General features: G+C 36.6%; 1 protein-coding gene across 1 annotated transcript; it reads right to left on the minus strand.

Moving 5' to 3' along the window:
* Positions 1-672: 672 nt before the first annotated feature.
* Positions 673-13,845, minus strand: LOC128243071 (uncharacterized). The gene is made up of 2 exons (XM_052960573.1): positions 13,777-13,845; positions 673-9,427 (listed from the first exon to the last, which is right to left on the minus strand). Exon 2 carries the CDS (start codon positions 9,419-9,421, stop codon positions 4,580-4,582), a length of 4,842 nt encoding a protein of 1,613 aa, XP_052816533.1. The 5' UTR covers positions 9,422-9,427; positions 13,777-13,845; the 3' UTR covers positions 673-4,579.
* Positions 13,846-13,855: the final 10 nt, after the last annotated feature.

Here is a 13,855-nt window from a genome sequence, read left to right on the forward strand (position 1 = left end):
AAAATTTGAAGATGAGAAGGTTACAGCCCGGACGAACGGACGGTGCCATTTTAATATGCCCACACTCGGGGCATAAAAATGCTGTTAGCTTTATAAGTCTTTGACCTACATTCTCCTTCACCAGAGTGATGATGCTATGCGTACCACGTTAGATTTATAACGATCGAACCTCTCATGAATGAGAATGATGACCTCGGACCATGCACCTTTTAGTAAGTCGACCAATAAATGGGTTTGGTCGTTTTGGAGTCAGTAGGTCATTCAAACAAACAGCCAACGGTCGGCAACCATGTTTTTGGGTAAGAAGGCCATGACAATGGCCATCTTTATCACCTTTGACCTTACAACTTCACTGATTAGATTCCCCTGACAAATTGATGAACCAGTTTTGGGGATCAGTAGGTCAAAGATCTAGGTCACTGGAAAGAACGATCACCATAGGACCATGAGAACAATTTTACATAATACCATGACACTGAAGTTGTAGGTTGCTATTTGACAATTTTAACGCTGGGCTTTGATTTTCTCGATCAATAGGTCAAACGTCAAGGTCACATTTTTTTCTTTTGTGAATAGTTTGTGGGTTTGAACAAATAATCACGAACTAATTTTCCATTCTAAAGGACATCAGTCATTGACCGGTTTAATGTAAGATAACAAGAACACAAAAGATACAGCACTAACAAACTAGTTTATTAAACAAGAGCTAACGAGGCTAACTTGTATAAAATACTGAGAAAAACAAACTGGCAGGAATTTATACTATTACTGACTTCAAAAACACACAATCCGAGGAAAAATAGCATTGTATTTATGGGAAAAAATACACAAATAACCAATAGTAAACGCAGGTATGTAGGTATATATTGTGGAAAAAAGACACTTTTTACACAATTTTATATACTATTTCAAGTAGGTTAAACAATACTGATTTAAATCTGTAAAATATCTTAATTTGGCATGAAATTGTAAAGAAATTGGATTTACTCATTGCAGGATATTTTAGAAGAAGTTTTATTGTATGCTTAAGCTGCAAATGTAGTTTGACTAATGTTTGGAAACTAGACTGCATCCAGGCAATACATTTCAAATTGCTGTTATTTATGTCATTTGTACACAGTTAACTTAAAAAAAAAACTATTTAAGCTGCACCCTCACAGATTTACTGTTTTACCACTTTTTAAAAAAAATAATTGTCAAAACATTCAATCTGTGAGAGTGCAGCTTTAAACAAAGAAATAATTTGACTTGACATATTGATTCTTCAGTGTAATAAATACCATATTTCACAGATATATATTTGTATGCAAGTTATATATATATATATATATATATATATATATATATATTGTGGTCTTACTTACCAAATTATACGTATTATACAATGCACTACATACAATAAAGCTGTGAATATAAAAAGAGTTAATTCAACTGTCATACATTAGAAACAATTTACAGATCTATAATAGGAACACTTATAATGTTTCAGTTGTTTGGGAAATTTTAGTCAGATCTTTGAAATAAATTAAACTATGTCATACACTATATACTATGGCAAGAATAAACATAGAAAACAACAACAAATATGTCTATTTTCCCTTTTGTGAGAATGTAAACTTTTGAGAATGCTGAAGGAGTAAAATATTATTATTATAGCTATATACTATATTATTACATAAAAAGCACATCTGTATCATTTACAAATTCAACACTAAATGCCTTATTCCTATATTTGTATGCAAGTTAATGTTTTGTTATTAAAATATTAAATTGTTGATACTTTTATTGTCTGATTCTGTGAAAGGAATAGAAATGAAATTATAGTGTTAGACAGACAGCATGAAAAAACAACTGAAAATATAATGAATAAATCATTATGATCAAAACTTAAATTTGTGACAAACTTTTAGAAAGGGAAGAACTACTGGTTATAGTTACTGAGAAATGTTAAAAAGAAAGAATCGAACATATTGTTGCACATAACACGAAGCACACAACAAGATTATTCTTTAAAGCATCTCACATTGGTAACAATATCAAATTCATAAGGTTAAGAAATTCCCTGAAGTATAGTGTTGTTAAATTCAGTTTTGAAAATTTACTCCTCTATTTGTACTTAATTCTTTGATTTTTTTTTACATTTTGCTTAAGTAAGGGTTCTTATGTTATTATCTAAATGTTACAAATACAAATATTGAGAAAAAAAACCCTAAATGTATACCTTTTTATTTTTATGTCGAGTATGTATACTGTTTGCAATGCCTCAATATGTATTTGATTGATGTTCATATTCTCAATTGTCATGTATTTGTGGCATGAATTCTGATGAAAAACAGACAAGCATTAATATCTTGACAATGATTTTTCTTGGTGCAATTTACTGCCTTCTAAAGACTGTTCCCCGTGTTGAAGAGTCTATATTCCCCCCAAACCATAAAATTTTACAAATTTGGTAAACACAGTTTCCCTGATACTGAATGAATAAAAAAGCATTGCATTTCTTGGAAAACAAACAAGATCTTTACACTAAACAAGAACAACTGTAATAAAGGTAAAATGAAGATAAACAAAAATGTCAAAGAATGTAATGTACATTTGCATTATATAAGCTTTTTAGTATATTATTGTGTTTTTCCAAAGTGGCAAAAAATATTGGCACAGGCTGTGAATGAAAACAAAATTTATAGAGACATTGAAACAATGAAGGAAAAAATCTTAAATATATATAGCTGTCAGTTGAAATACCCTGCATTGTACTTTTTTCTTCACCAATTTGGGAATGTGGCCTTTTTTATTGTAAAAAAAAGTGCTTCATTTCATTTTTCTCTTAAGTTTGGAATACGAGTATTGTCTAGAATTGAACAAAACTGCTTCAAAAACATAGATGGAAAAGTAAAATATTATGAAGTTTGTTTCTTTAAGTACGTTAAAAACAAAGCATTCATACAAAAAAGGTTTGGGGTCCAATATTTTATATATATATTTTTTTTTTAAATCCATACATTTAAAATTTTGAACCATCCCAGATTGGTAAGAAGAACAACACTGCCCTATCAGAATTATCGATAAAATAAATAAACCCTAATAATTACACACAAGGTTTATGCTCTTAGCCCGTAAAATCAATTACAGAAAATGTCATGTGTGCAATACAACTTTTAAACAACTGAGCATATTTACCCCGCCCGTTTTTTATACACTTGAAAAAGGAGCATATCTCAACAATTATTTAAGAGTGAGTTATGGACATTAATATACGCATATTGTCTCAGGAAATATGTTAATCAAGCACTATCACCATGCCACAAATGACAATGAGGCTAACATAAACCTTTGAAAAGAAAACAGGCTAAAACAACAATAAAACATAGTTACAGATAGAAATCTATGTATTGATGTGTAAAAAGCTAAAATGAAAGTGTTTATTTCACATTTTTTCATCATTAATTGAAAACTCTTTCTGGTGTTATAATTAATTATTATGTGTATATACATGTTATTCCATTAACTTCTTAAGTCTTAAAATAGGCAGGCTAATGGTATCTGAACTCTGTCCTGCCAAAATTGGCAATAATATCAGTACATCATCAGATGCTTATAACTGTCCTTTTCCGTTATTCTGCATTCATCAGTCATAAATGAATGGAGAGAGGCCGAATAAGTCAGTCATGGGTATTTGACGATAAAATCAGTTACAAGAAAGTGAAAGTACAATATATTTATAAATAATAAGAAAAATTAAAGGACAACATTAACAATCGTTTTAAAAAGATACAATGATTCTGAAGTTTGCCATTTATATCTTCATTAACTGTAGTTTATATATATACAGATGTCATATTCATAAAAACAATAATTCATTAAGAATGTCGAAAAGGACTACATGTCATCAACATATTCATTACAAACAGTTCGTCTACGTCATATACTCAATATTAAAGGGACTATACACCAGATTGGCACCAAAAAAGTTTCTTCTGTAACGAATCTCAGGACATTTATTTAATAAAAAGTTTTACTTTTTGATATCATAATTGTAAAATAAATCCCAAAATGTAAAAAAAAATCGAGTCGGAGACCGGGTTTGTACTGGTGTCGCCAAAATTGCAGTCCAGTGTTGTATCCACTGTGCTACGAAGGTTAACACTAAACACTTGGAATATTTAAGCTATATACCCAATTTGGTAATTTCACGTGATAACATCGACTAGCCAATCCTGCATAAGAATGAATTCTATTAAGTATACATACTTAGTTTTTATAATGGAAAAATACGAAAAATAAATTAATTGTAAACTATGTGGTACTTCAGTGTGGTACTTCAGTTAGTTAGTTCCAATGAATTGTACACATCGATACCAAGTTCATGTCAGTTTTCGACAATTTTCTTCTTCTTTTTTTCGCTATTTCATCATACGGTGTATAGACCCTTTAATTGAAATATTAAGTAAACCTAAAAGCAATATATAACAATCAGTCTACATAAAATTCCCAGCATAATCATTCTATAACTGTATATTGTAAAGCATTATTTATCAAAATCATTCTAATAAACAGTTTAGTTTGTATATCCTCTGAATTATTCATTATCATCCGCATCTTCATCCTGCGACTGTCTGCTGCTACCCGCGTCATCCCCCACCTCTAGCGTCATCTTAATCACGTCGGTATGAATGCCCATATGAAGATTCAATTCTGCTTTATTGATCGTCTCAAAACCACACTGACAACAGCGGAATGTCACCCAGCAACACGCTTTAGCACTTTCGTCTACGGATTCTCCAGTCATATCTAGGCCTTTGGCTTTCATTTTCTCGACAATGAGATTCCTAAACTGTTCTACATGTTCTTGGTTTGTCTCAGTCACACCTTTCATATAATCAAAGTCAATAGCTGCATTAATCACGTCATTTGTGAACTCGTAGCTATAATGAAGATCGGCAGCATGTCGCCACATGTGAGATTTCAGTGATGGCAAATGGTGGCAGACATACCCACAAAGGTTACATTTATATTGCTCCAATGGCTGTGCAACAAAACGTTGATCATTTACATGTCTTTTCATGTGTGATTTTAGGCTACGAATAGATACTGCAACAAATCCACACATGTCACACTTGAGAGGTTTAGATTCACCATGGACATCAGTGATGTGTTTTCGTATTTGCTCGATAGTTGCCTCAGTGTGGTCACAATACGAGCATCTCTTTGGAACCTGAACCACAGCTTTACCCATGTGAATCCTCTGATGGTTTTTCAGTTCCCGTCTTCCTACACATGTAAAGTCACATTCGTCACATTTTCTCACAATGTTTGTATTTTTGTCACTGCACCCTTCCCGTTTGTGGGTTTTCAATAACGAACTGGACACAAATTCATCGTAACACTCAGAACATTTATATGGCGGTTTCGAAAAATGGCCTTTGGTGTGAATTTTAAAAGCAGCTGGATTGCGAGTTTCGAAGTCACAATAGTCACACATCAGAATATCCTGATCATTGTGCATGCGCATGTGAGCTCTTAGCTGGCTCTTATAGTTAAACATAAAGCTACACAATTTACACTGGTAAGTCCTGATTTTACAGTGCTGGATCATGTGATCTTGTAGCGCTTCACTGGATTCGGCAATCAAGTCACAGAGTGAACATTCAAACTGTTGTTTTGGCTTGTGAAGTTTCATATGCTGACGTAATAACAATGTACTTTCATTGGTATAATGGCACAATTTACAGCGATATTTCACTTCGCCCCCTTTCACAAACTCTTCAACATTTTCGATCCCGGAAGCAGGTGCATTGTCTTCCATCGAGCTCTTTCTACTTCTCCTCTTGTACTGTTTCTTTGCTGCAGGCTGGACTGGTTTCTCTTCTTCTAAATCAGACTTTGACCTCTCTCTTAGCTGTTCAATAACGGCCAACAGTGAAGTAGATATACCTGAGCTTGGTTTACGTTTCCCACTTCCCATGTCTACCTCACCTACACTGCTTGAATCTTCATACCCAGGTGACGAAGTCCCTGAATAGGACTGAATATTCACTTGAGCTTTCTGCTGACTGGGTGGACATGCTGGATTAAAGTTTGGACCTTTCTTTAACAGAGATAGCAGTGTTACGGCGGAGTCTTCATGATCGTCTGCTATTCTTAGCTTCTTAGGCGAAAGGCTTTCATCCATTGAGCTGTCAACAGATCTTGACCTCTTTGTCAACCCCAAAACTTCTGGAAAGGAACAATTTTCACTAGTATCCTCCGATGTCATATCGCCATGGGAGTTTGGGGACAAAATTCTGCTTGAAGCCGACAGCGATTGAGACTGTGATGTGAATGCGGTCATTTCAGACAGACCAGAATCTGGTGACCGCGTATTCAACCGAGGACTGTTCTGTTGACTCTCCATCGCTGTGTAGGACTCACTGAATGAATCAACTGTTTCAACAACCACATTTTGTTGTACAGGCATGCTGGTCATCAATCCTGTTTCTGTTTCATCTATGGTAAGGCAGTCTTCACGCTCCAAAGAATCATCAAGTGCATCATTGCTGTCAATACCCATCATAACTGTCTGTGTTTTTGATGTGTTGACTCTGTTGGATTCATCAGCTGTTGTCATAGTTGAAAATACTGGAGCCCTTTTTGTCATTCCAGTATTAGACTCTGGTAATGTATGCTTAGCCAGCAGAATGTTGTATGGTTTTGTTACAGTTTCATTTGGCTGGTTTCTAAATACTTTTGTCACCATTGAACTAGTTGATGTAGCCTCACTCACAATCATTCTTGGTTGTTCATACACAATAACTGATGGCAAAGAGGCTGAAGAAAAAGGGGTCTCGTGACTCAGTGCATTATTAATGCTAATTGGAGTTGAAGTCTTAGCACTATCAACCTGGTTTTCAATTGAACAAACAGTCAAGGGTTCATCTTCATATACACTGAGTGGGCCATTTCGAAACATTGGATAGTCAACATTTTTATTCCCCGAATGTTTCCAGATGTGTGCCTTTATTGTTCTCTGGTACTCACAAGTGTAGCCGCATATGGTACAGCGAAATCTTCCTGCATTGCTGTCGTGAACGAAACCCTGAGATTCTTTAACAGTGCTGTTCTTTTTCTCAAAAGTGTCAAGATAGTAAACTATTCGATTTTCTGGCAACTTCTCATGTAAAACTTGCTTTTCTGAGCTATCACCAAGCTTCGAAGAAACCTTCTCCTGGTAAGCAATAACTTTATGGACATTAGAAAGATTTGCAATCAGTGAATTAATTTTATCATCTGGCTTAGATGTGGTTGACTTCTCTGTAATAACATTGCCTTCATTCGGTTCATTTCTAGTTTCTTGACTTTTCATCAATGTGGCATTCATTACTTTTCCTAATTCATATGATGATCCAGTTGTAGATACTGAGACAGCTAATGATGGTGTTGCGCAAGTTTGCACAGTGCCATGCCCAGGCTGATTTTGGCTTGGTATCAGGCTTATAGGTAAAGCAGTGATTGTTGGAATTGGACCGGCACTTGAATGGGCTATAGGAATGACTCTCAGATTTGGGGCTTTAAACCCTTGTTCCAGAAGGAACGGAGTCTTGGACACTCCAGTGGCTATCACGGACTGGGCTTGTGGTAAGGACATGCTCACTGACATTGCTGTTGTTGTTGCAGATTTTGTTGTTGTAGCCAACTTTACAGCTGTTGTTGATTGGGTGGTAGCACTTTTAAGTCTTTGTAAAAGATGAGGGTCAGTTACTGGAACAAGAATTGGAGAGTTCATATCAATTTTCCCAATATTTTTTGGCAACAGCTGATCAACATTTGTGACAGGCACGAGTATCGGAGCTTTGACAGGAGATGTCTGAGTTGGAGTTTCGGAACCTGTACTCGACCTACTTGATTCTGACTTAGCAGCACTTCCTTGAGAGTCTGATTGACCTAGATGTTGATCATAGTCTTCGCCAAACTGTTCTTTCAGGTGATCAAGCATGTGTTTTTTCACCACTTCTGAATCATGGGCAACAAATCCACATTCAGAGCACTTGATCCACAATGGATTCACCATACTGGGCTGAGAGGTAGCTGGAGCCTCACTGCTGGATCCAGCACCAACCAGTTTAATCATGGCGCTGACAGCGCCCGGCTGTGTGTCACCAGCTGGAACTGCCGCAACTCCTATAACACTTGTTGGAACATTGGAGCCAATCTGGACTTTCTGATCTGACAGATCATGGGCTTTGGTGTGGTGTTGAAATGCAGTGTTATCTGCAGATTGAAATGGACATTTATCGCACTTGTATATCATGAGTTTTGACCTGTGTTTTTGTTTCAAATGTTGAAGAATTTCTGGCTCCTTAGCCGCAACATAGTCACACAAATCACAACCATAGAGTCTTTCAGTGTCATGGTCAGTCTTTAAATGAACATCCAACCCATTCTCACCTGTGTCATATACAAGAGCCTTGCACAGTGGGCATTTAACCAGTCTCTTTGAATTGTGTAGCTTAACATGGTTGGTTAAGTGTCCTTTTTTTCTAAAAGTCGCATTACAAACTTGACATTGAAATGGCCTGCTGTCAGTATGCACAATCAAATGTTCTCTGAGTGCATGGCTCCTTTTCCCTGCATAATCACAATACGGACATTTGAACGGCCTATCTGAATTATGTACGAAGTCCATATGTTGTTTCAAGTATCTCTTATTGTCACTGTAATAGTCACAATACTCGCAGGAGAACAGCTGCACAGAGGTAGGTTTAGCCAAAATGGGTGCCGTAACCTGGGCCGCATGCAAGCTTTCATGTATTGAGTCCTTGTTTACAGCTTTTACTGTCACCATGTTCTTTCCAGCTAAGGATTCATTGATTTTGTTCATGTTCATAATTGCAAGCACAATATTTTCCGGGCCTGACACTGATGTCACACTTTTTAAAGGATTTGTCAAAGCATCTCCACTAACATATACTACAGAAGCCTGACTTAGATTTATCGATTGAGGAAGCACAGTTTGTTCATGGACATCATCTGTATCAGATTTTTCATTTCCAACTTGAAGTTTCTGCAAGATGCGAGATTTTGTTGTATCAGATACTGTCACGGTTGTCGTGCCTGGTTCTTCAGCATCTGATTTTTCAGCCATGCCACACACGTTCTGAGATTCTTCACTTGCACAATCAGATTCACTTATTAGATCTATTTTCTGGTTGCTATGATTACCATCATTTAAGGCCTCACGTTTCAAAGCCTCAGCATCAGGCTTAGTGACTGCGTTTTTCAGATCTTCAAGAACTTTGAGAAACAACCTCTGATCATCCAAAGTTGCCTCTCGGCCATTTTTTTCCAAGGGTTGACCAGTCGCCATGACGATAAAATGTAGTCTGCTATACGTTGAAAGATTCAACACCCTGAGATTCCATATGTTTGCTCCACATTGTGGCATTCAGATCTGAAAATATACAGAGATACTGAATTTTACTTCTAAACTGAGTCAGTCAAGTGTTAAATTAGAAAAATAGCGTTCATTCCCATCTTGCAAAGAAAAGTGTTGTTTATCGTTTTTGTTCAATGAACACAGTTTTGTGCATTTCTGGTATAATTTTCTAAATTTGATTTTTTATCATGAAACACTGTCACTTAGTATTATAAGCAAATGCAGTGAAATAATGCCCCATTCCCAATCCTTATACAAATACTTTTACAAATACAAAATGTAAAAAAAAATCCTAATTTTATCCCTTTTCATCTACTGGTTTTTAAATGTGTAAATTAGGTAAATCATGAGTCAGAAATCTAGCAGTGCAAGGCGTTAAAACTTTGATGTTTATGAAACAGTAAAATAATATTTTTGAGGAATTTAAAGTTTTGCTTGGTTACTTTTGAAGATGTTTTTGAGTGATAAACACCGAAACCACAATTACCGGGGGTAAAGTGAAATATCAGTTTAAAAGTGAAATATCAGTTTAAAAGTGAAATATCAGTTTTACTTTCAAAAGATATAAATCTGGAACAAATTAATTATGAATACTAGTAGGTGAAAAAATACTTTCATATCAAAATCCAAAAGCGTGCTTGGAAAGTAAGCTCTCATATATTTATAGTAGTTTTATTTTTGAGTATTCTTACAAAATGCATTTTTTTTGTGAAAATTGCATGTAATCATCATGTTTTGAGAAACAAAACATGAAAAGAAATTATTGCATGATTGCTATACAAAATTGTGTAATATTTACAAGGTCAGATTTTGAGAAATTGATGTTTCTAGAAGGTGGGAGATAATTTTGAATTTACGGTATTGTCTCCCCTCATTAAGTTCAATTCACATATTAAAATATGCTAACAAACATCAACATGACATAGTTCTCAAACAAGAGGGCTACGGAATTAATGCAAATCCTGCTGTTTTTTAAAGTCAAGCAAGGGGGGCTAAAATTGACAAATATTCAGCCAGAGTTACATTTGAATACCATGAACAAATATTTATTTATGGCCTAAAGTTAAAAATTCTTAATAAAACTCATGAGTCACGAAACCTGCTATTTTGCATATTTTCACAACACGTAATTCAATTCACACTTCAGTGTGTCTTGGCTTTATACCGACTCATAACAGCTCCACAAAATTGGAAGTGGCGGCTGTTTGGTGCACACATCATAGTTAACCTAATAATAATACCAATATTAATGTAAAAGGAGAACAACTTTGCTGTAAATTTTCAAACTGAGGAAAATGTAACTAATGTTAAGGAGGCATATTTCTAGTGTAACATGAGTGAGTCATTTCACCATCAAACTTGGTCAATACAGCATGCCTTCAAACACTGTCACTTATTAGTTAAATCCTGATTTGATAAGTCTTCACCAGTTATAAAAAGATATTCCACTGTAAATAAACTTGCTCACAAATACTGACTAAAAGTTTCATCATGATGGTATAATAAATGCTTTAGTTAGTGTTAACACTAGACATAAACCCACTATTTTTCAAAAGTAAAGAGGCATTACTCTGGTGTTCCTCCCCACTATCAAACCTGACCTAGACTATAACAAGAGATGTTTGTCAAACATTATGCCCCCCCCCCCCCCTGAGCGCCATGTTGTCAGGATTATATGGACAATTGAATGAAATATGCATGGACCGAAATGACAGTTGATTTGTTGCCATTAAGGCAGTTTTAAGATTATGACCATTAAAGTGTGAGGATAGAGTGTGTTATGACCATGACCTTTGACTCTATGAACTCAAAATCCAGAGTCATCAGCTGGTCACCAGAAACCTAAATGTCAAGTTCAAGGGCCATGGGTGCAGGCATTGTCAAGTTATCACACAGACAAGTTTTTTTCGTTCAAGGTCACTGTGACCTTGACCTTTGACCCAATGACCCCTTAAATCATAAGGGGTCATCTACAAGTCAGATGCAACTCCAAGTCAAGTTTGAAGGCCATGGGTTCAGGCATTGTTGAGTCATCACTCTGACAACCTTTTACCATTCAAGATCACTGTGACCTTGACCTTTGGCTCTATGAATCCTAAAATAACTTTTTTGCGTTAAAGGTTATTGTGACATTGACCTTGGCCTGATGACCCCCAAAGTTGATAGGGGTCATCTACTGGGCAGGCCCAACCTTCATGTCAAGTTTGATGACCATAGGTCCAGGAATTGTCGAGGTCGCTTTCAAGGTCACTGTGACCTTGACCTTTGACCCCTAAAATCAATAGGGGTCATCTACTGGTCAGGCCCAACCTCAATGTCAAGTTTGAGGGCCATGGGTGCAGGCATTGTTGAGTTATCACTCGAACAACCTTTTATCATTCAAGGTCACTGTGACATTGACCTTTGGCCCAATGACCCCTAAAATCAATAGGGACCATCTTCTGGCCAGGCCCAACCTCAGGCCCAACCTCCAAGTCAAGTTTGAGGGCCATGGGTGCAGGCATTGTGAGTTATCACTCGGACAACCTTTTACCATTCCAGGTCACTGTGAACTTGACCTTTGGCCAGATGACCCCCAAAAACCATAGGGGTCATCTCCTGGTCAGGCCAATTCTCCAAGTCAAGTTTGAGGGCCATGGGTGCAGGCATTGTCGAGTTATCACTCGGACAACCTTTACCATTCAAGGTGACTGTGACCTTGACCTTTGGCCAGATGACCCCCAAAAACAAAAGGGGTCATGTACTGGTCAGGCCCAATTCCAAGTCAAGTTTGAGGGCCATGGGTGCAGGCATTGTCAAGTTATCACAAGGAAAACCTTTAACCATTCAAGGTGACTGTGACCTTGACCTTTGGCCCGATGACCCCCAAAAACAATAGGGGTCTTCTACTGGTCAGGCCCAACCTCCAATTCAATTATGAGGGCCATGGGTGCAGGCATTGTCGAGTTATCACTCGGACAACCTTTTACCATTCAAGGTCACTGTGACCTTGACCTTTGGCCCGATGACCCCCAAAAACAATAGGGGTCATCTCCTGGTCAGGCCCAACCTCCAATTCAATTATGAGGGCCATGGGTGCCGGCATTGTTGAGTTATCACTCGGACAACCTTTTACCATTAAAGGTCACTGTGACCTTGACCGATGACCCCCAAAATCAATAGGGGTCATCTACTGGTCAGGCCCAACCTTCATGTGAAGTTTGATGACCATACGTCCAGGAATTGTTGAGTTATCACTCGGACAAGCTTTGGTCTACCGACGAACCGACCGACCGACCGACATACCGACATGCCTGTGCAAAGCAATATACCCCTCTTCTTCGAAGGGGGGCATAATAATGCCAACAAACAATGCCACCAAATTTCATCCTGATTCGATAATAAGTCTGCACAAGGTTTTGTTGACAACGCTGCCACCAACCAATGCAACACTGCCAAATGCAATACTATATGTTGCCTTATCTACAAACATGAACATTTTTTTGTCGGAGTTGTGGGTGTAAACTCACAATGTGTCATAATATGAACATTTTATTGTTATGAATGATTCATGGTTGATCAAGAAATCTTTATTTCAATGACTGAATATCTATTTTGACTTTTTTCTGAAAAAGCATATAAGAGACCCATACCAAGGGTAGTAGAAGTGACAATTTACAGTAAATTGTCTATTATTGCTTGAGAAATTGGTATGTCCAAAGCTTTTTACCACAGATGTTATTATAAAACATTGTCTTTCTGGAATTTGGCCTTTGATGTTTTGAAAATGTCCTGGAGTACTTGTAGTATAGAGCCAGAATCAAAATCACGTGCTACTGTACATGGAGATATCGTTACCATTTTTAAACTTTCATATGAAAAACATAATTCCTTAAATGCTTAACATTTAACAAACTATCATTAAACTGTTACAAAGTCAATGTTTTCTTTAAAAAAGACGACAGAGAGATATTTGCCATTTAACATAAAATGTTGCTTCACACGTGTAAACGATTAGCATAATTCAAGGATCACGTGACCATTTAAGTAAAATTAAGGTCATGACCAAATGGAGACGTTTTTTGGACAAAAGTGCATTTTGATGCAACACTAGTGACAAATCACCAGCAACAAGAACATATTTGATACGGAGTCTTTTTAAGACATAAGTATTCGGATTATTGTACAGTGACAATCGGTCTAGCTATATTTAGGGTCGCGCGCCATTCAAAGCATACCGTTAAACGATGGCCTCGGTCGAGCAAAAACGGCTGCTTATTCAAATGACAATACTTTCTAAAAGTATTGAAGATCAAGACAATCAGTCAAATTGTATTATGAAAGGGGTCTGAATTTACAGCAAATGTAATGTGGTGTAGACATACCCTTTAAATTTGTAAATAAATACACTTGATTCTCCATCATGGCGAAGTAACCTGGTCACGTGACATTCCTTGTACACCA

Source organism: Mya arenaria, chromosome 8, assembly GCF_026914265.1.
Source record: "Mya arenaria isolate MELC-2E11 chromosome 8, ASM2691426v1".
Taxonomy (NCBI): Eukaryota; Metazoa; Mollusca; class Bivalvia; order Myida; family Myidae; genus Mya; species Mya arenaria.

Coding starts and splice junctions, on each gene's coding strand:
- LOC128243071 (XM_052960573.1), bottom strand. CDS start 9,421: ATGCCACAATGTGGAGCAAACATATGGAATCTCAGGGTGTTGAATCTT.